The sequence below is a fragment of the Amblyomma maculatum genome, chromosome 1 (genome assembly GCF_055883805.1).
Source record: "Amblyomma maculatum isolate TAMU_Amacu chromosome 1, ASM5588380v1, whole genome shotgun sequence".
NCBI classification, from domain to species: Eukaryota; Metazoa; Arthropoda; class Arachnida; order Ixodida; family Ixodidae; genus Amblyomma; species Amblyomma maculatum.
The window spans coordinates 237,381,018-237,406,332 of record NC_139344.1 but is presented as its reverse complement, the minus strand read 5'-3'; the positions used below and the strand labels follow the sequence as shown (position 1 = coordinate 237,406,332).

The window sequence follows — 25,315 nt, the reverse complement described above, 5'->3', positions numbered from 1 at the left end:
ACGCCCGAAATTGGGAATGTATAGGTTAGGTTGCCGGTTACCTTCCTCTCCAGAGCAAGAGGAAAAGAGGAAGAGATATGGCAACCGAAGGGCAGCCGCAAGAGTGACAGTGTGCAAGACTTACAAATAATTACAACTTTCTTCAATTCGAGGTGCAACATCTTTATTTTCAACGGAAAACGACAAAATCAGCTTTACCAGAATTATAAAGCAGACCTCCATAAATACTGCCTTGAAACCGACTGCCAAAAAAATGAGTTATAAAGGTTACACAGAGATAAATTATAAAGCAAATATTTGCCTCTTACACCAGCATTTTTCTTTTCTGAGGAAGTATAGCATTCGATTTTTCGTCTATCCAGGGCAATACATTTTTTCTTCCTTGCCGTAGAGTGCTTATGGCGTTATAATGACGATTAGATGAGGTCTAAGCAACCGCTTAGTTTTTTTAATAGGCCTCAGTAGAGAGGCTTCGGAGAGACCGTTTTCTTTCGAGGTCGTCCTCTGATAAGAAACTCTTTTATCGCAGGCAGTGGCACACACACAGAGTTCGAATGCCGACAACAGGCAGCCTAGGCAGGGTGGTTCTCTTTTAATGTGTTTTTTGCATATAGGTCTATTTATGACAACGAGAAAGCACCAGGACTGACCGCGGAAGTGCTGTGCACTTTAAATACCTACTGCAGTTAATTGTACTCGATAAAACATTTTGAAAATGACCAAACATGTCCTCGCTGAAATCAGGCAACTGTCATGCCTAATATTCTGGCGCGTGGGCAATTATTCACAAAATTTATATGACCAAAGCGCATGTGCCCTTGACTGGCAGCTGCACGAGTGCTGACCAACAAGGAAAATGTAGCTAAAAAGGCCCCGGTCAATCATGGTTTGCGCTTACGCAGAGGTTTTGTTAACATCGCCCCAGTTTTTGTTGCCGTAATGTATATGTGGTTATATTTGCGCATGACTCATATGTCACATGACCTTACGAGAAAAAAAAAAAGCTATTTGTGTGTATGCCTTCATCTTGTTCACTTTATGCGTCCAGGACGTCGCTGTGGGTTTGAACGAGCTGCTGGCATACGAAGGCAACGTTGAAGAGGACTTCTGTATGAATTTTCAGGTACTGAAAGCTCCAGAAAACTAGCATTTTCATAGTTTTTCCTCGCTCTTGCATCTTTTGCGTGCGCTTTAACATTGCAGGCGCGACTGTTTCTTTTTTTTTTCTCATGAAAGGTATCCGTCGAAGAGTTTGGAGAAGTAAAAACTCACACACTCAAGTACGGCGGTGAGGACATTCCAGTTACAAGCGAAAATAGAGCAGGTGAGCAATCCATCGTCCACAAAATTGTTTAGAGAGAGAGAGAGAGAGAAAGAGAGAGAATCTATGAGGGCAGCTAATCACTGTTGGGAATTCGACGGCATCAGAAGCTGATACCTTTACTTCGAATTTGTTCCCCACCGCTGGCAAAAAACGAGTGACACGCACCTGGAGGTGCCTCTCTTTTTATACCTTTCCACTGCTTTTCCATCACTTTTTCCACTCAATATTTTTTAAGTGAAATGTCATTTTTGCCGCAATTATTGGGTTTCCCGCTTTTTTTTTTTTCTGCGGTCTTTTGACAGTTGTGCGACCAGCGCCATATTTCTTTTTTAGTGGAGCTCCTGCTTGCAATGAACGCCAATGCAATAGAATTACTGCTTGTAATGGAGGCCACGTGAGGCGCTTTCAATTTTATGTTAAACGTTAAGCATTAAGCACAGCACTGAGGCATGGTAAGAGCGCAATGATGTCAGGATTGAGGACTGGAAGACGAATGTTAGACCGTCCTCGGTCTGCTCATTCTGGTCTTTGTGTCGCCACGCTAGTACTTCGTCTCATTGTGGTGAAAGATACCAACAGGCCCAGCTGTCTGCATTAAGTGATATACACATCACAAACTACCACTAGACGTAAGAAACCATGTCATAACGTGATTATAGATTTGAAGAGGGAAAAGGAAATCAACTAACGTATATTTGAATGAACCGGTACACAAACGCACCTTCGAGCGCAGGAAAATCATTGGTGTATAAGCGGCAGTACGATTTGCCTCTTCTTGCGCAGAATACGTAGACCTGTACGTGGACTTGGTCCTCAACAAGGCCATCGCTCAGCCATTTAAAGCCTTCTATCTGGGATTCCACAGCGTTTGCGCTTCGAATGCGCTCATTGTAAGTAACACAACGAAAGAGAAAAATATATTATCTCAGAGCTAACGATTCGTGGTTGCGTTGCTTTGAACGGCAGATGCTTCGCCCTGAAGAAGTGGAAATGCTGGTCTGCGGCTGTCCGAAACTGGATCTGGACGAACTACGAAAAGTCACCGTGTACGACAGCTTTGAAGAAGATGAACCAATTATCAGGTAACAACGTCATCTGAGTTCGTGGGCAAGGACATTACGAAAAGAGATTTAAAAGCATCAGCCCTTAATCACCTAAATTGTTGTTTTCATCTGCGCAAGATTTTAACTTGGAGCAATTAATTAGCGACAATTTACGGCTGCTCTTTGTCTCTTGTGCTTGCTATCTGCCAAACGTGCAAGACGAACAAGCCCTGTCAATGCTGCGATAGTGCTTACTGTGTAGACCATTTTGATTGGCCTCCGCCTTATACTAGAGCACCTACTCAGTACGCGTCTAGCAAGCTGTGACAAGTTTGCAGACAAATGCAGCCAATACGTTAAAGAGCGAGGCCCACAGTACAGGCGCGGATTGACGTGGTAGAAGCCTCCATTATCCGCAGGGTCCTTCGCAGAGCCTCAACTCGCAATACGACACAACAGCGAATATCCACATACTCTCGTTTGTTCCAGAGAGAGACTCAGTATTACAGGTTGGATAGAGGACATCTCAAAATACTGCGACAGCTCGCGGCCTGAGCAGTGACCTACAAGGTCAGTGAAGCAGCGCTCTGACGTCGCACTTGGAGCGCGTTCATGCAGCCTTCCACAAAGATATGACCACTCAGTGTGACGACCTATCGCCACAGCTGACGTCACACTCTTTGCGCTGCTTTGTGGAAGGTTAAACCTGCATAATTGTGATCTATCAGGTTGTCCATCAGTGGCGAGGCATCGATAAGCAATGGAAGCTCGGCTACAGCATCACCATTCTTGCTATGATGAAACAAAGCCTTGCCTGTGCTCCGGCCCGCCATGCTGCTGTCAGCTGGAGCACACGTTCTTTTGCTTTTGAAGAACAAGATAAATAATTGAAGAGAAAGAAAAAGGAGAAACATTATTTTGTGGGAAATACAGTGGAGATAAATGAGTGAAAAGTGGCAGCGGCTTAACCATGCTTGAACGCAGTTAGCTCAGTTTTACATGACTTTTGGGGTGTTAAGCGTTTGATTTTTGATGCTACTCATCGAAACCTTTTCAGCGATATGGCTTGACGTGGTGACGTAAGGTTAGATAATAATTTACAATAAACAAATTATCGGTAATTATTCAAGACCCGCAGTTGTTCTGTTTAATTTTTACTCGATGTAAGCTATCCGACAATATATGACTTGAGTCTGTAGCTTAAAGTTAAATTTTCATCACAATGAAATAATTAATTTAATTACGGCGCGTAATTGACGAAGCGATCAGTTAGCCATGTGGTCATATAATAGGTAAGAACAGTACATAGGCATTTATGACTTGTTATTTTCATGAAGTGCATACCTTTTTATTGTCATCCATAATGTACGTACAGTGCAATAAATTACTATGTGTGCACTGATTAAGAATTATTTGAGCTTAATAATCGGCCCACATTTTTTCGTCGGCATTTGAAGCCGGACGAAACAATATGTACCGCGCTATATTAGACAATGTGCAGGAAACTAGCAATAGTGTGGCTCTTTCTTAAAAAACTTTTCCTATCAAGCAGTGTTCAAACGATGGCCTTTTCTATATTTATGATCTCGCAAACGGAGACATGCTGTAATTTTGATTTAGCAGTGCTTCAAAGTGTTCTAACACCTTCAGTGCTACGCTCTGTGAGGTTTCAGGTGTCCATAAACAGCTACACAGCGTTGATGGAAACGAATACATCTTGTGTATACTTTTTTTTCTTCGCAAACACCCAGTTAGCGGCAGACTACTCATGGGGGGAACACTTAGGTAAACGAAACGTTGAAGAAAAGGCAGTAGTTCCCATCCTTATTAAAACGTAGGAGCCCTAATGCCTACTTCAATAGCCGTTTACAAGTGCTTTCTTGCGCAAACATGTATCGGTGGTGTATTTCGTTTGCTCAGGGACTTTTGGGACATACTCAAGTCTTTCAACCCCGACGTGCAGAAGCAGTTCCTCCGATTTGCAACGGGCAGCGACCGAGTACCCGTCGGTGGCATGGGGGAAATGGCTTTCAAGATATCGGCTCAGAACAGTAACACGGAAATGTAAGCATCCTCGTCGTATGAAGAAGTGTTATTATAAGTTGTCAATGCTAACTTCGTCCGCAAAGAAATTGAATTTTATCATGTCGGATCACTCTGCTATGATCGCACGGTTTTTCTTACCAGGCGAATTGCAACCGATGGAAAGTATATATCTCGTAGGCTGTGTCATTGTGCTTTTTTTCCCTCCATGAAACGGAGGCAACGCATATGGAGAAGAATTAACGCAGTCGTTACTGAAGACATAGGCATCTCAAACCTAAAAAGTTAGTTGTTTTTTTTAATGCACACATGACCACTTCTTTCGCATAAAACCTCTCAGCAGCTCATGACCAACTCACATTTAACAAGGAGAGACAATTACGCAACGATGAGATCACAAAAACTGTCACAAATGTGTAAGTTAACCCCTGATCCTAATGTTAAACATGTTCGCCGGTCGTAATCGACCAATAGAAGCGGGGATAATTGGTCGGTTTGGGACTGGTTTGCGACTGTTTTTGTGATGTGATCATTGCTTAATTCGGCCAAAATATGTATTATGCGGTAGCCGCGTGACAATGCGCTTCTGGTGTCGAGACTGGCACATTGTGTTGGTCTCGACACCAAAAGCGCATCGTAAGAGTGGCGCCCACATGCAGTGCAGCAGGGTTCGGAATTTGAAGGGGGATTTCTTGCTTTTGCTCACTTAAGTATTTTCCATTTACGTAGAATCTTTAAAATTTTCTTCGATATAATGCGCGATTCAACGAAATGAAGAAACAACACACCTCTGTGAAAAACCATGGACGGTTTTAAAACTGGATTCGTAGTTGTTGAATAGTCCTATGCGTATAGCACATGCTGGCTACTCCTCCTTCCCCACCGCTCGCAATCTGTCAGTTTTCAGGACTTGTGTCTTATGGAGATACATTCAGCTTGCAAACTAATTTTGCCATCAGGATGCTTCAAGCACATGCTCTATTGGAAAATTTCGCTTGCATTTCAGTGCGAAGGGACTAATCCGGCAGTGCAGAGCGTAGGAAAATCGTATAACGTTTTTATATCCGCTCAGACACGCTCAGACAAGCAGACAGATGAGCTGGAGCAAATCAAACTGTAACTTGAATATTTAAAATTCAAAAGCGATTCATTCATTCATTCATTCATTCATTCATTCATTCATTCATTCATTCATTCATTCATTCATTCATTCATTCATTCATTCATTCATTCACCTCGGCGTTGGCTTCAGAGTATTTCAATAATCTGAGCTGACCAGTATGTTTCACAGTCAAAGCATAAGCCGGTTTGTATTCCTGAAGTTGAAGTTTCAACCGTCTTTAAATATTTGCTCTTGCTTCCCGGGTTCTCGCTTATTTTTCAGGCTAAAAAGAACACAAACACTAACTGCAATTCAGAAACGCGATTTTCGGATCCATCCCAGCGAAATAATTATATTGTAGCAATTACTGCTCCCAGCCTTTATCGATATATGCAGGCCTGTCCTCCACATCCCCTGTCTAATCCAAAAGCGCACGCACAAAGTAGTAGGCACGCATCACTATTTTTGCTGAGTGTTCTCGTTCCTTCATATTCGGATTCACTCATATTCACCCAAAGCTAAAGATCTTCTCTGTATGCTTGTGCAGGTTACCCGTGTCTCACACCTGCTTTAATCAGCTGGTGCTGCCCAAGTACAAAAGCAAGGACATCCTGCGAGAGAAGCTCACCATCGCGATCTCCAATGCCGAAGGCTTTGGCCTCGAGTAGGACACAGACCAGTCATCAGAAGCCGACAGGAATGGGGCCTTAAAAAGTTTTTCCACTTGTAAACAGTCCACACTGATCTTACACCGGGGCCGCGCAAGAATGTAAAGCATTGTACTGGGCACTGACAAGTTCGCCGCAGTGTCTTGGTGCAGAAGTCTCTCTTACACCGCCCTTCGAAGATGACCTAGAGTGCTTTTGAGTGTTTTTAATTTCATTTTTATCAATTGCAATACAACCAATGTCCAGATATTCAAAGCGCGTAGTGTTTGAGCGCCTCTATTGGAGTTGAGAGAATATGCTCTTTTATATCCGACGAGGGGACCTTGTAAATGTCAAGTATCACCTATCAAATGAATGTGCTCTTTGATATCCACGGCTACGGAAAGCGGCAGTTGATATAATTCGAAGAACAAGTGACGTCTTCTGAAGAAAATTCGGAACGCTTTCACGTGGGAGACAGAGATTCTTACGTGAATACAATAATAAAAGATGTATTTGATATACACACAAGCGCAAATATTATTTCAAGACATTTTCGTTAAGAAAGAAAGTGCGAAGGCAGCCTTAGCCCGGCTAGAAAGGCGGTCCCTTGAATCTGCGATGGCCATGCGGGTAAAAGAAGGCGATATTTGTCTTGTCTAGGTACATTACGAAATTTCTGTAGGGACGACACCTAGTGAAATACGGAAGAGCAGCACTGAATGCAATGCGTTTTATTTCTTTTATTTTTCTTTAAAAAATCTCGAAGACCTTTTCATTTTCATTTCCGCGACTCCAAGGTTACTTGACGAGCCTCCATATTATGCAAGGTTGGTCCGGACCCCAGCGGCCAATCTCTCAACGTTATATAGCTATGCAACTGACCTGTCATGTTCCGTAGCCTTATTTGTCATTATTAAGGCATAATTTGAACAACCATTAGTAGAGCAGAGACATTAGTCTACCAACCAAGATCCGTATAACCCGTGCTATGGTATTTCCAGTTGTGATGTATGGATGCGAGAGTTGGACTGTGAAAAACGCTGACCGCCGAAGAATTGACGCGTTTGAATTGTGGTGCTGGCGAAGACTCTTAAGAGTTCCTTGGACTGCCAGAAGATCAAATCAGTCGATATTGTCGACCATAAACCCTGACTGCTCATTGGAGGGTCAAATTCTAAAGTTAAAGCTCAGCTACTTTGGTCATCTGATGAGAAGAGAGGAGTCGCTGGAGAAAGATTTGATGTTGGGAAAGGTTGAGGGTCGCCGGAGAAGGGGTAGGCAGCGAACGCGATGGTTAGATGGCATTCTCGAGGCATTGCAGATGAAGCTATGTGATGTTAAGAAGATAGTGAGAGACCGGAAAGCGTGGCGTGACATGGTCCATAGGGTCACGAAGAGTCGGACACGACTGAACGCCTGAACTGAACTGAATCCACGTAGTGTTGGGATAACGGTTAAACTGACAAAAGTTTAGCGTTTTCAGAGTTCTTGGTACAATAATGTGTTAGAGCTACATTGATACTTTGTTCGCATTACCGGTAGCATTGCAAACTGGCGAGTACAAGTCAAACTTTAAAGGCTCAAAATGCAGCGTTGTAGCGCAACTCAAGCTTGGTCAGGGCGGTGAATACGCGAGCACCCCATCTCAGCTGGGCTAACCCACTTCACCATACACTTAGATCTATGAGCTCTTGTCTTGACGCATTTCGTTTTCTCGGCATGCAACTGGCCTTTTCTGTACGCAAAGCTGTTCAGAAAATTCCTACCTTCTTCAATGCCACATAGGTGTTCGATTTATGTGGAACTTTCTTGCATTCACGTGTCACGCATCGAATGATAGATGCTAGCTATTCATTGCCAAGCGAAATCATAGCTAGGAAATGCATATACGAAAAAAAAAGTCTGCCAAAGGCGTTGAGTGAACTTTAACCGACTGACAAAAAAAAAAAAAAAAACAGCAGAAAAACAACCGCATTGACTTCGACGAGATGTTAAACACCCACTTAATAGTTTGGCGTTTCACGATCCCCCATGCACCCCTGTTCATGCAGTAGCACATTTAACCTTCATATTAAAACACATGCACGTGACGAGAATAGTTCGAACTCGGGAACTGTTACAGAGGCAAGGGGAAAAGACTTATTGAGAGGAGTTCGCGAAAGGGTGCCAGCGTCACCGCGAAGGCATTGAGGTGAGAAAAGGACTTGAAAATGAAGTACACTGAAGACAGAGTGCGGTAAGAGTTAAGAGTCCCAGAATGGAATGAGAATAAATTTCATCACATGCAGATCAACACGTTTCATTTACTTCGTGCCGGACACATGTTGCAGATATCCTCAAAAGCATCCTCAAAGACACCATCAGCAACAAGTAGGGCTCACTCCGTTATCAACTTTACTTAAATTTCGTGAAGCAACTAACTCTGACGCCTCCACACGCAGTAAAATACGCGATAATGTAGACTGGCTTCTACATTTCATGCTAATTTGCTTTCAAACTTCCCGATATTACTGTGCGCACCGGTGCAGTAGCGATGCGACATTGGTCAACGAACTAGCGTGGGCTAGGCCGATATCGTCGAAGGTCTGGTGGATCTGCCTTCTGGCCGCCAATATTTCTACGTCGCAGACGTGATTTTCTTTCACGTAAGTTACTTAATAGTTGATACTTTGGGTAGTAAGGTGGGCTGTTTGGGTAGTTCTATACAATGTGAAAGTATCTGTGGCAGTAACGTAACACGTCAGCCTCGCCGCTAGCACATTTCATTTATATCAAGAACAAGATGCCGGCTCTACTGAAGCACTGTGAACCTCTGGCGCCTCCGCTGACACGTGAGCTTCCGGTCGATCTGGAGGCCGATGTACTTCACTTGGCCCCTCCAGGGCAGAACCCAGCGCCCTTCGGGTGGTAAATGAAGGCCTCTGTTTTGCTAGTGAAGAGGTGGAGTCCGGTACCTTCTACATAGGCCTGCACAGAGTCCAGAACACCTTGGAGGATGTTGTGGGCTGTCTTGAGGCGACCGTGAGGGACACGAACGCAGATGGTCACATCGTGAGCATAGGCGGAGCATGACCTGCCCGGCTGAAGCCCATAGATACAGTTCACCGGACAGTCCTACATTCGTATCTCGGCCTCCCTCGCACCTGTTCTATCCCGACACTCATGCTGAGCATGGCACCTTGTCCTCCCAGCTTCTCCAGACATGACTCTGGCATGTGGACAGGCTTCATCATGTTCATGAAGGTGCTCTCATGGCCAGGCTCTGCAGCATCGCAGCTTCTCGTATGGGGGACCTGTGTGCCCCCTTCTCCTACCAGACCTCCCATGGAGGTCCACTTCAACCTACCTGGCTGCAAAAAGTTGCGGACCCAGCTGCTGCCATGCGGCAGACTGCCTTATTATTCAAGGAGACCCTGGAGAACCACATCCTGGTCTACACAGATGGCTCGATCAGTCTTCCTGTTTACAGGGCAGATGGTGGCAGCCTGTCACATACCAGCTATGAGGCTGTATTCTTCCTGCCACCTCACTTTCCAGGTGAGCTCCCCGGCTGCTGAACTGGCTGGCCTCCAACTCGATGCGGCAAGTACCGTGTGCCAGCCAGTTGCATCCTATGTGTCTTTCGGGTGGCCCTGTTGACCCTTCAGAACGGGGGAGACACGCAGCCATTCGTGACCGTTCTTCGAGCGCTCATACTGGCCTTTGAAAACTCAGGTCATCCAGGGACCATTCACTGGCTTCCTTCCCACATATGCGTGCTGAAAATGAGTAGGTGGTCCGACTGGCCAAAGCCGTGTGCTCACAAAGATGTCTCACCGACCCCTCTTCAAGTCACACCATTTACCTTCTTCAGGAAGGTGTTAAGCCAGACATTCTCCACTCTTTATCCAGACGCTAGAGTGAAGTCTGAACATCGGCCGCGGCTCCTGCCTGACAAGCTTTCCTGTTCCTACCAGACCTTGCTGCTCCGTCTTCCTACTGGCTTGTCATGGGCGGCCTCGAGACTTCATTATAGGCGCGGCCGGGCCCCTTACACCACCTGTGGGAAGGACGAGACAGTGGCCCGCCTGCACCTGTCCCTCGTTGGCTATCACTCGCAATCTCCAAGGGATGGGTACCACCTCCTCGGGCTTTCAGCTGACACTTAGGCTGAGAGTCTGTTCCCGTGACGCTCCCTGTTTTCGGCCTTCAACTACCTAGTGGACTTTCTCAGGATTTTTCTCAGGATATGCCTCCCGATTTTAGCACCTCGGAGGCATATTCTTGGCATCTCCAGGACCCCCACCGGAGCTCCAGTACCACGCCACGCCTGGCATCCCCGCTGACCTATGCCGGCACGCTTGCCGTCGGCAAGCCCCCTCCTGCTTCCCTCACACCACAGCAGGCGAGTGAAGTCTCATACGTCCTGGTCAGCCCTTAGGCTTGCTGCACGCTACAGCTTGTCTTCCATTACCATCGAAGCTGTCATTCCGGTGTCCCTGCAACGAGTCCCCTGCCCTGGATTGACCAAATGGTCTCTGGTCAAGCCTCCGACCTTGCTACTTCTGCTCGTGCATTATCTGTCAAGAGGTCCACTTGATCCCCGGCATCCCCCTACCACCAATAACTTCAAGCCGTGCTGACACAAGCTGGACAGCAGTATGCGAGTCTTTCATCATGCATACAATATTACTCTCACTTCATACTTAGGCGCCGGCTGCGTTCTCCTATGATGGCTTCTATGACGCTTTAGAACGGCCATGGAATCCCACTGCCACCTTGCAAACTATTACATGTAATTGTTTGAGCTGCTAAAAAAGAGCGTCGCAGTGACAGCCCGTAAGAGAAGAGAGCCCCTTCTTCCAGCCTCATAACATCTCTCGTTGCACGTGCTTGTAAACTCTGCTCAGCATCTAACACCCAGCGAATGTTCAAAGCGCACGAGGTATCCTTTAATACCTCTTCAAGGCTCACACGCCATCTGCTTCAGCAGTCAAAGACAGCGATTGAAGTCGCTACACGCCCGCATCTCAGTTTAGCGGAGAGCGGTGACGCATTCTGTATCTCTTCAGCGGAAACTGGAGACGCCGGGTACCCTCAGAGAGAACTTCCAATCTGGTACGAACCTTTATTTCTTACACCCAGATCCAGTGCATGAGATGGAGTTGGTACCTACTAGGGGAGCGCCCCTTGCATATTGGTAGCTGAGCCTCTGTTCCATGCGGTGATTATGGAACACGCTGGTATAAACTGCAGCTCCGAAAATCACGATATTCATGGAATCGCCTGCGCACGCTGTGGGTGACCCCTCTGCCCGAGGGATGCGCACGACAAACACACAGTGGACCGTATGACTAACATCTTTATTCCCACAGGGATCGTCGAAGTCGGTGCTAGGTCGTCGTCCGGGTGGCTGCGGGTCGTTTCCGTGGAGAGCGCCAGGAGCGAAGCAGCAACGAGGAGGCAGGGACCAAGGACCAAGAGAGAGCGACGGCGGCGCGAGGCTTCCTTTATAGCCCCCTCGCGCGGGACCGGTTATCCCCGAACGAGCGGGGAGAGGGAAACAGGCATAGCGCAGGGGGCATTGGGATAGTGGCGCGGCCTTCGAATGTGCGGCGCGCACGGACCTTACGGATACGTGGTGCAGGGCCCCACATCTTCCCTCCCTTCAGCGTCCGACCCGGGCTACGCCAACAGCCGGGCCATGTCCATGTCCGAGCCCGGGTCGGCGTAAAATAGGGAGGCTTGTCGCCTGGCTCTGGCGGGATGCCCTCTCAGCTGTTTCGTGTGACGGGAGAAGCGGCAGGCATGGCGGGACTGTTCCGACTGGTCCCTCTCCGGCTGCGGCCACATCCTCGGGGTCACAGCGCAGCTGGGCTCGGCCACGGATACGCCTGGCAGCGGCCCTGAGCTGCTGCTCTACATTGTTGACCCCTTTCCACGTGGCGCCGTGCTGGATGCACATTGCAGCAGGCGTTTCCGCCCCGGGCACACCTGGCTTCCTGAGGCCCGTACTCCAAGCCTGGGCAGCGGGCTCCAATCCAGACTCGTTGAAGACGGCCAGCATGGCCGCGCTGGTCACAGTGATGGGCCACAAGCCACTACAAACTAGGGGGGGTACCCCCTGTTTATGTGGCCTCTCCTGGAACCATGCGCTGGGTGCGGTTTCCCGCCCCAGCGTCGGTGGTTCATCTGGCTGTTGCAAAATCTTATCAGAATGCATTCTGAAAGAAGCAAAGACGTTAGACAAAGTAGTGCACTACCTTGGCCTTAGGTTATAGCGTCGGTTGCGAACCGGGTTGCTACCTGTACGCCTTACTTTGGGGGAGATCGCTGCATCGCCTTGAGCTTCCCCCGCTTCGCAGTTATCGTCCTTGCGAAGGTGGTAAGCTTTCAAGTCTGCGACGTGCACCGGACAAGCGGTTTCACCGCTCGCCAACAACCGCAGCTGGTAGGTGAGTGGCGTAGTCCGTGCCGTAGCTTCGAACGGCCCAACCCACTTGTGCGCTAGCGACGCGGCGAAACCACGCGCTGCGTTACTAAGCGGGTGCGTTCTTTTCAGTACCAAGTCGCCCGTGTTGAAAACGATGTCACGACAACCTTTTGTACTGATCCGCTTGCTCCATGCGCGCGACATCGAGGTTTTCACGAGCCGCGCGCTGCGTGCCTCAAGGCGCTCGCGGAGATTTGCCGCGTACTGCGTAAGCGGAGGGGGCGCGGGCCCCGCCGCGTCAAGTAGGGCGTTCTCTAGCGGAAAAGCGATCTCTTTCCCAAAATTCAAGTAAGCAGGTGTCATACCCACCGACCTGTTCACGGTTGTTCTAGTGGCGAAAGCCAGTTCGGACAGCCGTGCGTCCCAATCTCTGTGCTGCTCGGTCGTCGCGACCAGCATACTCTTAACATTCCGATTTACTCTCTCGGTTATGTTGCTCTGAGCGTGGTAGGGACTCGTTTTCCTGCGGCGGATTTGAAGCGCCCGACAGGAATCAACAAAGACTCTGCTTGTGAAATACGAGGCATTGTCTGTAATCAGGTCGGAAGGGAAACCGAAACGAGTGAATGTCTCCAACAGTTTCTCCCAAATCCGTTCTGACACAAGCTTCCTAAGGGGGAAAACCTCAACCCACTTGGAATAGTGGTCCGTTATTACCAGGATATATTGGTGTCTGCGCGCTGAGCGAGGGAGGGGTCCCATGATATCGCACGCGACCACTTGCCACGGATAGTTGCTAACTACCGGCTTCATCATGCCAGCGGGTTTCCCCGCCCGAGGCTTGGCTACCTGGCAAACAGGACATGTACGGGCGTAACCCAGCACATCTTTTCTCATACCTGGCCAGGTCGCGACACGGCATAACTTGTCGTAAGTTTTACTGCCGCTGCCATGGCCTGCCAGCGCTGAGTCAGGGAAGTACTGGAGGAATCGCTTCCTCAACTTCCTCGGGACCACGACTCGGAAGGGGGATGCAATCGCCTCTTATTCGTCAGGTTGGGGGATGTAGTGGAGCAGTAAGCCATCATCTCCCAGCAGATACGCGTCGTACTTGCCCTCAGCGTTCCCGGTGCAAGCTACACTACTCGCAAGCTCTGTCAGCACCCGCTGGCATAAACCGTCTGCTTTCTGGGCCTCAATTAGCTCTTCCCTACTGACCGCTACTCCCCAAGACAGATTTCTCTCTGCCTCGCTTCTTGGCAGGCGAGTAGTCGCCGCCACCAGCTGCTGCGCCTTCTCTCTCTCGCAGCACAGCGCGGCAACTCTGTCCGCCTCCTTTCTGTCTTTAACTACGCAGGGCGCGACACTCGTGTCCGCCCTCTCCTCCTCTCCACTAGCGGCGACGCCGCTTTCAGCAATGCTGGTCTGCACCTCTTCTGCGCTTCTGCCAGCCTTCAACGGTGCGCGCGATAAAGCATTGGCCACCTTATTCATGCTGCCCCGGCGGTACTCAATGGCGTACGCGTAACGTTGCAACGTCAGCGCCCATCTCGCGAGTCTGCCTGCGCGGTTTTTCAGCCTCTTTAACCACGAAAGTGCCTGGTGATCTGTCTGCACGGTGAAAAGCGCTCCGTCTAGGTACATGTCGAACTTTGACAATGCGAACATTATCGCCAGGCATTCCTTTTCGGTCACGGAGTAATTCCGCTCCGCCGATGTGAGCGTGCGGCTAGCGAACGCGGCAGGGCGCAGCTTGCCCTCGTGTTCCTGCAACAAAACAGCTCCTACACCGGCGTCACTAGCATCTATCTGCAAGACAAACGGCTTGTTCAGGTCGGGGAGGCGCAAACTAGCGGTGTTCGCTATCGCGCGAGCCAAAGCAACAAAAGCGTCGTTCTGTTCCTTGCCCCAGACCCACTTCGAGCCTTTCCGCAACAGCTGGTTCAACGGCCTAGCGAGCTCTGAACAACTAGGGATGAATTGTCTGTAGAAGGCAACCATTCCCAAAAACCTCTGCAAGCTTTTCACGTCCGTCGGGCAGGGGTAGTTCAGAATTGCCTGCAGTTTGTCATCGTTCGGTCTCAAAGTGCCATCATCAACCACAAATCCCAAGAGGTTCACTCTCTTCGATGCCAACTGCACTTTCTTTGGGTTGATCGTTATACCCGCACGTCTCATTCTTTCAAGAACGGAATTCAAGTGGATGAGATGCTCTTCGAACGACTGTGAGAATATCACGACGTCGTAGAGGTACGCCATCGCGTAGTTGAACCTTGCATCGCCCAGCACGATGTCCATCAATCGCTTGAACGTGCTCGATGCATTAGACAAACCAAACGGGAGTCGAGTAAATTCGAAGAGCCCGGGGTGACAGGTGAATGCGGTTTTCTGAATGTCACCTTCCGCCACCTCAATCTGCTGGTACCCTCTGCTTGCATCCAGGACTGTGAAGAACCTTGCGTTCCCTAACGCGTACATTACAGCCTCGATCGACTGGAAAGGGTACGCAACCGTAGGCGTCAGTGAGTTGAGCTTTCGATAATCAACACACAGCCTGACCGAACCATCTTTTTTTGGCGCTAGAACCACTGGGGACGCCCAGGGACTTTGTGAGGGTCTCACTGCGCCGGTATCTGTCATCTCGTCAAGGGCGCTGTCGAGAAGCTGTCTCTTATGCGCGCTTAACGGCCGCGAGTTACATCTGAAAGGGCGCGCATCACCCGTTTCGATCTCGTGCTGAAGCAAGTCGGTTCTGCCTGGTTTCTCAGTGAAGCAATCCGAAAATGGAAGTAAAGTTTCCACGAGCCTTCGGCGCTGACTACCGGTTCCTGAGAAGGACGCGATAATTGCTTCTAATGGGCTACCATTCAGTGTCGCGGGGGAGCCCTCTGCCACACAAGCGTGGACGCTCGCCCGCTGAGCGACGCATTCCTGTTTGGGTGCGCTAACAAAGGGAATGAGGGGGGTGAAGGGGCTGTAGCGATAGCCGTTCTCTCCCATGTCAAGCACAATGCCTTCGCTCGAAAGAAAATCTCTTCCCAGAATAACTGGTATGGCTAAGCCGGGCAGATAGACGAAGCGATGCCTCCGCTTCCTGCCGTCAAAACGAAGAACCAGACGCACCGCTCCTTCCGCTTTTGTCGTCCCTGCTGCTAAGCTCAAAGGGGTTTCTGCTGGCCTGACATGGATGTTACATCTACGGCAGGCCTCGAACACATCATCACCGACCAGTGACAGAGTTGAGCCCGTGTCAATGAGTGCCGAGTAGCTTTGACCAGCTAACCGCGCTAGCATAAAAGGGCTCGAGCGCGACAACATTCCTTGCGCTCTACAGGCGAGGGGGACAAAAGCTTCTGCGCCCCCGGGGCGGTGGCCCGGTGACGCGGCGTGGGAGTACATTTCCCATTTTCCGCCGTGGCTACCACGAAATTCTCCCGCCGACGGCGACAAGCTGGTGTTACCAATTATGGCCGCCGGCGGTCCGCGTTTCCCTGCATACGCCTTGCTTGACACTCTCGTGCCATGTGGCCCGGCTGGTTGCAATTCCAGCAAAGCCGATCGTTCACCTGCCGCGCGGTCGGGGGATGCCGCGTTCCACGAAGCGGCTGGGGACGTCTTTCCCTTCTCTCCGCGCCTGTGCGGACGTCGCTGGCGAGCCCAGCTCGACGCCGCAGTTCGAACGCGTACAGATCAAGAGCGCGAGGAATCGCGGAGCCTTCCGCTGGCCTTGCCTGCCCTACCGTCATTACGTCTGCGCCTCTGGCGCGCGGCACGGAGTCTTGGCCTCCGGCCCAGGCGCATCGCGGCTCTAGCGATTCGGCTGGCCTGGGGGGTGGCTGGTAGCGCAATCCAGCGAGTAAATCCGCCTGTACTACCTTCGCTTCCTGTGCTAGGGCCTCGAGGTTTGCAAAACCACGTCCCGGCAAATACGGCTTGAAGCGCGGATGGCATTGCCTCATCACGCGCGTGACCTGTTCTAGATCGGTTGCCGTGGGATCTGCTCTCTTGTAGAGCTCCTGCATTGCGCGTACATACTCGAGGAGGCTCTCCTCTGGGTGCTGTGTGCGCAACGCTAGCTCCTCAAGCATCCGGCGTTCGTAGTCGGGCGGCAAGAACTCGGCGCGGAAGCGATCTGTGAAGTCTGCCATCGACTGGAAGGCCGGCTGTCAGCGTCTCCACCGCGCCGCGCTCTCAACAAGTCCCACGGGGATTACCTGCGCTAGCACCACGTCGTCTGGGGAACCCAGTGCCGTCTGATAATCCTCGAGTTCTTGCAAGAACTCGTGGACTGACTTCACATCCGTGTAACCGGAAAAGGAGGGAACCTCTACATTTATCCGCGGACGCGAGACTGTCGCCGCAGCTGTGGCTTGGTTGGCGCTAGCCACCGAACCGAGCTGACGGGTGAACACCGACAACATTTCGTTCATCTGCCTCATCAGGGCGGCCGCATCGGTAACCTGCGCAGACTCTACCGCGTCATTTACCTCACTTCCGGACGCACTGGCGTCCGAAGCGGCGGCCCTATCTGGCACGTCTTTTCTCGGAGGCATTGCACTCAACAACTAAGGCCGGCCGGGAGCCTACACGCGCACGACTACCACCTAGCCCGCATCAAGAGGCTAGTCACAAAGGCTAAACACTTCATAAAACTAACATATGCACAAAAAAAAATTAAAACACAAACCGCCCGACACTAACAAACACACACATGACCCAAAACAAAATTAAAACACTCTACAAACACTACTATACTACACTCCGCGTCATCTGCACACACGATAGCCCTAAACTCAAAATGGCGTCGCGCCTAACATACAAAGGACCGGCCCGTCGTGTTGCGTGCGCTGCCACGTTGGCAGAAAAATCGTCCACATGGGTACTACTTCAGCCCCAGTTGGGTGCCAATTGTGGGCGACTTCTCTGCCCGAGGGATGCGCACGACAAACACACAGTGGGCCGTATGACAAACATCTTTAATCTCACAGGGATCGTCGAAGTCGGTGCTAGGTCGTCGTCCGGGTGGCTGCGGGTCGTTTCCGTTGAGAGCACCAGGAGCGAAGCAGGAACGAGGAGGCAGGGACCAAGGACCAAGAGAGAGCGACGGCGGCGCGAGGCTTCCTTTATAGCCCCCTCGCGCGGGACCGGTTATCCCCGAACGAGCGGGGAGAGGGAAACAGGCACCGCGCAGGGGTAATTGGGATAGTGGCGCGGCCTTCGAATGTGCGGCGCGCACGGGCCTTACGGATACGTGGTGCAGGGCCCCACAACGCTTAATGCGCGTGTAGACGAACTTGCGCCCATCATACAAAACTGCAGGTTCGGCCGCAATGTTATGCCACTCGTGTGAAATTCTAGCCAAATAACATCTACCCGATTGTAGGAACTCAGTAAACCGCAAAGACAAAAAACAAAAAGTCCCACTCTGGCGTCCTATCCTGACTAGTGTGGTTGGTGGTTCAGCTGCTGGAATGCATCCGTTTTCTGTCACTCTATAGTCAAGGGTTCGACAGAATCCTGTCTGGCGAGGAACAAACATAGTGGCTGAAGAAAACGTACACTCGCCAACTACCGAAAAAATGGTATAAAACATGACATTTCGAGACCTCTACGGGTCCCTTGATTAGAGTGAAGAATGTGCGGTGTGGGCCGCCTCTTATAAGCGTGCTTGACAGCGTAGTGACGGTGCGTTTCGTAATAACGTTTCGTTATTAACGTTAATCGTTGTGGTCTCTATGTAAAAAGATTCCTGAAGATAGATTTCTTCATGTCCGAGATTGTGGTGTGGTCCCAATCAATAGTGTATATTAGTCATTTGAAGATGCTCAGCAAGGGCGTTGGAGGATGTTGTTGCTGAACATGCAGCAGACGGTTTTGGTCTTTTGCTGCTGCGCGCGTGTTGAATGATGACTGCCTTATGTTTCAAAGTTTGTATCCTCTTAGCGGCGTTATTTCCCCTTTATGGATCACTACCTTGTCGTGGCGGAGGGGCTTGCGAAACTCGATGAAGTCGTGAGCTCTGCTGTGTAGGGCCACCCAAGATAGACAGGTCACGGCAGAGAGTTCTGACAAAATGTGATTCACTGGAGAAGGTAATGGCGACCCACTCCAGTATTTCCTGCCAAGAAAACCCTGTGGCCAGTCACAGTACCATTAAAGATATGGCGCCAGAAGATGAGCTCCCCAGGTTGGAAGGCGTCAAACATGTTACTGGGGATGAACAAAGGGCGATTCCTAGTAGCTCCAGGACGAATGAAGCGGCTGGGCTAAAGCCAAAAGGACGCTCAGTTGTGGATGTGTCGGGAAGCGACCGGAAAGTCCGATGTTGCAAGGAGATATATCACATAGCAACATGGAATGTAAGATCTATGACGCAAGGTAAACTGGATGTCGTCAAGCGAGAAATGGACAGATTGAACATTGATATCTTGGGTATCAGCGAGCTCAAGTGGACCGGAATGGGAGAATTTAATTCCGGCGACCATTGTGTCTTTTATTGTGGGTACGAATCCAGGAGAAGGAATGGGGTCGCTCTCATAGTAAACAGAAGAATGGGCAAAGCAGTGCTAGGGTACAACAACAAAAATGACGGAATGATTTCACCTCGGATCCAAGGTCACCCTTTCAACATAACAGTTATCCAAGTCTATGCACCAACCACTACTGCTGAAGACGCTGATGTTGAGAGATTTTATGCTGACCTGCAATGCCTTTTAGACCGCACTCCATCATCAGACGTCCTTTATCTCATAGAAGACTGGAATGCTAAGGTGGGGAGTGAAGAAATATCCGGAATTACCGGCAAGTGCGGTCTTGGTGAGCCAAATGAAGCTGGGCAGACGCTAATAGAGTTTTGTCAAGAAAACAACCTGACCATAGCGAATACTCATTTTCAACAGCACAAGAGGTGCCTATACACATAGACTTCACCGGACGGTCTGTACAGGAATCAGATTGATTATATTCTCTGCCAGCAGAGATGGAGAAGCGCTATACAAGCAGTAAAATCAAGGCCTGGGGCTGATTGTGGCACCGATCATCAGCTTCTTGATGCCAAATTTAAGCTTTGATTGAGAAAAACGCTGAAAACTAGAAGGCTTTTCAGCTATGATTTGGATCAAATTCCATCATAATATGCTGTGGAAGTGAGGAATCGATTTCAAGAATTAGATCTAGAGGGCAGAGAGCCTGAAGGAGATGTGGACTGGTGTTCGTGATATAATACAAGAATTTGCCACTAAGGTAGTTCCAAAGCAAAAGGAATGCAAGAAAGCAAACTGGTTATCTGAAGAGGCTTTGCAAATAGCTGAGGAAAGGAGGATTGCAAAAGTTATTGGGGAAAGAAAGTTGCAAGGTTCTCAATGCGGAATTTCAGAAAATAGCAAGTAGAGATAAGAATGCCTTCCTGAACACACAGTGCCAAGCAGTTGAGGACAACAGCCAATTGAGGAACACAACAGCTCTGTATAAGACAATCAAAGATATCAAAGGAAGCTTCTGTGCTAAGCTGGGCGTGATAAAGGACAAACGAGGCAGGGACCTCTCTGAAGCCTCAGAGATAAAGAAGAGGTGGCAGGAATACACAGAACTGTACAAGAAGGACCCGGATGTGCAAACCCAACATAAGATGGTTGTGATTACTGATCTCGAGCCGGGTATCCTGAAGAGTGAAGTTGAATGGGCCTTAGCCAGCCTTGCTAAGAACAAAGCTAGCGGAATTGATGGCATTCCAGCTGAGTTGCTTCAAAACCTCAACCATGACGACGTTGTTAACGTTCAGTATACATTATGTCAGCAAATTTGGACAACCCTGCAGTGGCAGCAGGATTAGAGGAGGTCAGTTTACATGCCCATTCCAAAGAAAGGCAGTGCCAAAGATTGTTCCAACTACCGCACGATTGCTCTTATTTCGCATGCTAACAAGGTGATGTTGAAAATCCTCCAAGGTAGGCTGCAGCAGTATGTGGATCGGGAGCTTCCGGAAGTGCAAGCTGGGTTTCGCAAGGGCAGAGCAACTAGAGACCAGATTGCCAACCTTCGCTGGATCATGGAAAAAGCAAGAGAGTTTCAGAAACCCATCTACTTCTGCTTTATTGATTATGCGAAAGCGTTTGACTGCGTAGATCACCGCAGATTGTGGCAAGCTCTCCAAGCAATGGGAGTTCCAATTCAATCATCTGTCTCCTCAGGAACCTGTCTGAAGGGCAAGAGGACACAGTCAGAACTGGGCATGGTCTTACTGATTGGTTTCCGATTGAGAAAGGAGTGAGACAAGGCTGCATACTGTCGCCCGGCCTATTTAACCTATATGCTGAGTGCATTATGAGGAAGGCCGGCCTGGAGACGTCTTCAGCTGGAGTGAGGATTGCTGGAAAACGTATCAACAACCTTAGATATGCGGATTCCACCTTAGTGGCAGAAAGTGAAGTGGAATTCAAGAGACTTCTGATGCGCGCACAAGAAGAGAGTGAGAAGTTTGGGCTTAAACTGAACATTAAAAAGACAAAGATCATGGCGTCTTGCCCTATCAATTCCTGGAGCATCAAGGGACAAGAAGTGGAAGCTGTGACAGATTTTCTGTTCTTGGGCTCCAAGATTACTTCGGAAGGAGACTGCAGCCATGAAATTAGGAGACGCCTGCTTCTGGGAAAGAGAGCCATGGCTAGCCTTGACCGCCTAGTAAAGAGCAGAGACAGGCTGCCAACCAAGATCCGCATAACTCGTGTTATAGTCTTTCCAGTTGTGATGTATGGATGCGAGAGTTGGACTGTGAAGAAGGCTGACCGCCGAAGAATTTACGCGTTTGAATTGTGGTGCTGGCGGAGACTCTTGAGAGTTCCTTGGACTGCCAGAAGATCAAATCAGTTGATATTGTCGACCATAAACCCTGACTGCTCATTGCAGGGTCAAATTCTAAAGTTGAAGCTCAGCTACTTTGGTCATCTGATGAGAAGAGAGGAGTCGTTGGAGAAAGATTTGATGTTGGGATGTGTTTTAATTCCGGCGATGTCTTCAGTTAAGTTAATGACATTTCCGAAACGTGCGTGAACGGTCATATATGTGTACACGTAGTTTCATAACCATTAAGACACTACGGGCAGACGAACTTTGGTTTCAAAGCACCCTAACACACGACCTGGGGAAATTCCGCTTGCATACTGTGCACACTGCACACACAACGTAAAGGTGCCCCTATGTCATCCACAATTTTGCTCTATGGCGCGCCACTCCCGAAATCCTAATACCTCTGACGTCAGCCCAATTAGACAATGAAATCTAGTTCCATTTACTTTTGACGCGACTGTTGCGCACGCTTCCCGTAAACATAGAAAGAATGCTCAAGCCAGTGGCTTGGGCTTACATTGGCGCCACTCAGCATCAGACGCAGCTGCAGCGCGGTCTATTTGGGGCGGCTGATGACCGGCCTGCACAGCTACTATAGCATGATCTTGGACATAGCGGTGCTAATTTTAGTCCAGGCCAGGCACATTGTCATTCGCGTGAAGTTTATTGGCAGTGATACGTAGACAAGAGTAAATACGCGTGCACCTGTCCCTCTCCGTGTATCAGTTTAAAGTGTGGTGATGCATATGGAGCAAACGAGTGCTTCTATGGCAATAAAAAAATATTACTTAAATTTACTGCATTCGCACACTGCTTTTTGATGAGCTTGTTCACTACAAAATGGCCTCAAAATCTTTGGAGATTTATATGTTTGCCACAGACGCTGTTCAGCTTTGCAATTTTTGAGGGTCCTGCAGGAGACAATGTGCTTCGGCCATTTTTTGGTGCACGTCCTGCCATTGCCAAATAAAGGCAGGCTTGAATAAAGGCGGGCTAAAAAATTATGACGACCCTTTGCTTTAAGCATCGATAATGGGAGCCATTAACGCTTTTCCGTCATGCGTCCGTCCTATTTTAAGTGTCCACACTATTTTTCCCTACCGCTGTCTACGGCGGTGGCGGCTTTTCGGCGGAACAAGCTATACACGCTCTCTCGTAAAATTTACTTCAAAGCTGTAGGTGGCGGAAGTGTTTCCCTGATTGGCCGGCGGGTGATGTGGTGTGACGTTTTGGGCGACTAGCTAACTGGTCTGTATTCACTGGTGGATCTTTAAATGAGAGTGTTGCCTTGAAATGTTGGAGATGAAAGCGGCGATCATGTTGGCGTCGAGTGCAGAGGACGAATTTTTTTCCCGCGTAATTTTAAAACGACGGGCCGCACTTCATTACGCCCATCCTGCACGGGGATGGCTCGACAAACAGGGCCTCACAAATGACCCGCGCTGTGCCTGCTTTACTAGCGCGAGTTTTTGATGCGGAAATAGTATGAGTGCCATGAAGGAGAGAAATGAACTCCGGGTGTCTGAAGCCTCTGCTGCCTGCCACCTGCCACGGCTGACAAATAGCGAAAGAGAGAGGGGAAAATCACCTCCTTCTTCTTGCAATGTCGAGGCGGGAGAGACGAAAGACTAATATAGAACAAAGAACCTTGATTCCACAAATGACCCGGATATATATATATATATATATATATATATATATATATATATATATATATATATATATATATATATATATATATATATATATATATATTGCCACAGAAGCCAGTGAAATTGGTTCAGCAGGTTTACTATAGCATATCACGTATATATATATATATATATATATATATATATATATATATATATATATATATATATATATATATATATATATTGCCACAGAAGCCAGTGAAATTGGTTCAGCAGGTTTACTATAGACTAAGTAAAAGCACCGGCAAGATCAGGCACGTAACCGACTGGCGGGCGAGCACCGAGAGCAAAGAAGACGAGCGCGTGCCAGTCTCCCGAGCTCGCCACATGGCGGCGCCAGTGCGATAGCATTGCGGCAATATATATATATATATATATATATATATATATATATATATATATATATATATATATATATATATATATATACGTGATATGCTACCTAACGGACGTTGCCAACCTGTAGTTCCGCAACCACGAGGCCGATATCTCCTCGCGGTCTGCTTTCAAGACCACTTTTTCCGACATGTTCGGCCGGCCTGCAGAGCTCAAGCTGCGCGCTGAGAAACGCTTGCGCGGTCGTGCACAGCTACCCGGCGAAAATTGTATTTCCAAGTTATATTGCAGATGTTGTAGACCTGTGCAAGCGCGTGGACGCTTCAAGAAATAAATAAATTAGAGAAAAAGGACGAAAGCAAGAGCGCGTTGCGAGCACTGTTAGGATGTATTGCATGCTAAGCAGCACCGAAACGATATATATCGGCACACTCTGAAAGTCGCGTGCTTTATAATGACAGACATGCATATACAAATGCAACTGCTATGCTAGAGAGTCATGTCGCGTGTGTTTTCACTAGATAGCCATTAACGTCTCCGCAGGGAAATAGAGGAGATCTCGTTAGCCTTTACTAGCAATATTGTACCGTAAGCCGGCACACTAGCACGCCTGATGGCTCGCACATATACCCAGGAGGCATTAGTTAAACAGGAAAAGAAAGCAAATCGGCTGTGAATTTATGGTGCGGCACTAAAGCCCCTTTTACACAAGTTGCGAATCCTTATAGCAGGTCTTCTGCTGTGAGAAATCCAGCATAAAGTGTTCATAAGCTTAAACGAATAGACTCATAGCGGAATCAGTGGTCATTTATAAAAGGTGTCAGTGTCAGTCCGCACTTAGTAGTTGTTCGACGGCTGGAAACTTGTTGAGAGCCCTGTGTCCTCAGTGAACCTGCAGTGAAAGATGAGTAGCGGCCGGTTACAGGATGTTGTTCTGTCAGCAGAGCTTGCCTGTAATTCATTTTGGAGAGACAAATTAATGCCGAAGTTACAATGATAAGTACAAAGCAGATCTATACGATCATTCACGATTTTGCTCAGGTTCTTGACCATTCCGGCCAAGTAGACGTCATATTTCTAGATTTTAAGAAAGCCTTTGATTTAGTTCCGCACAGTAAACTTATCCATAAACTAGAAACAATTGGTCTCCCTTCATTTATTATTAACTGGGTTTCAGCTTATTTATCCGACCGATTTCAATATGTCAGTATCGATGGTCACTGTTCCAGCCAACTTCCAGTAACCTCCGGTGTCCCGCAGGGCAGTGTCCTTTGGCCTCTGCTCTTTCTTATCTATATTAATGACATTACCGACGTCATTACTCACCCTGTTCAAATTAGATTGTTTGCCGATGATTGTGCTTTGTATAATGAAATTAATGTTCCAGGCGACCAGATTTTACTTAATTCTAACTTATATAGTATTAGCGAATGGTGTGATAAATGGGGAATGGAATTAAATGCTGACGAGACAGTATTTATGCGGATTACGAACAAAAAGAACCGCCATTCTTTTTCATACAGTCTTCCCACCCGGAACCTTTCAGAAGTCGAAGATTACAGATACCTCGGTGTAACACTAACGAATAAACTTAGCTGGAACAAACATATTGACACTGATATGCTCATCTTCTTTCCGTAACCTTTGTTTTCTTAGACATAAGTTAAAACAAGCTCCTTCCGACGTCAAACAGCTAGCATATTGCACCATGATTAGACCTAAACTTGAGTACGCGTGCACTGTTTGGGATCCACACACTAAAACTAACATTAATGTTCTCGAAAGAATTCAACGCAAGGCTGTTCGGTTTATATTTTCTAAATATCGCAGCACTGACTCACCATCTACCATAATGCTTAAACATAAC

The 25,315-nt window shown here is 48.4% G+C and overlaps 2 protein-coding genes across 2 annotated transcripts in view; both read left to right on the top strand.

Annotated features, from left to right (window-relative positions):
• Positions 1 to 6,262, top strand: part of LOC146205974 (putative E3 ubiquitin-protein ligase HECTD2) — a 40,420-nt gene extending 34,158 nt beyond the window's left edge. The window contains exons 15-20 of the mRNA XM_084586982.1: positions 1,049 to 1,123; positions 1,237 to 1,324; positions 2,108 to 2,214; positions 2,291 to 2,406; positions 4,288 to 4,431; positions 6,060 to 6,262. Of these exons, the coding sequence (XP_084443108.1) occupies positions 1,049 to 1,123; positions 1,237 to 1,324; positions 2,108 to 2,214; positions 2,291 to 2,406; positions 4,288 to 4,431; positions 6,060 to 6,180 (651 nt within the window). The 3' untranslated portion in view covers positions 6,181 to 6,262. The remainder of the gene's footprint in view (positions 1 to 1,048; positions 1,124 to 1,236; positions 1,325 to 2,107; positions 2,215 to 2,290; positions 2,407 to 4,287; positions 4,432 to 6,059) is intronic.
• Positions 6,263 to 8,944: 2,682 nt separating this feature from the next.
• The window catches only part of LOC146205973 (putative E3 ubiquitin-protein ligase HECTD2), a 50,920-nt gene continuing 34,549 nt past the window's right edge, over positions 8,945 to 25,315 (top strand). The window contains exons 1-4 of the mRNA XM_084608277.1: positions 8,945 to 9,069; positions 9,354 to 9,405; positions 9,480 to 9,699; positions 10,439 to 10,511. Of these exons, the coding sequence (XP_084464403.1) occupies positions 8,945 to 9,069; positions 9,354 to 9,405; positions 9,480 to 9,699; positions 10,439 to 10,511 (470 nt within the window). The remainder of the gene's footprint in view (positions 9,070 to 9,353; positions 9,406 to 9,479; positions 9,700 to 10,438; positions 10,512 to 25,315) is intronic.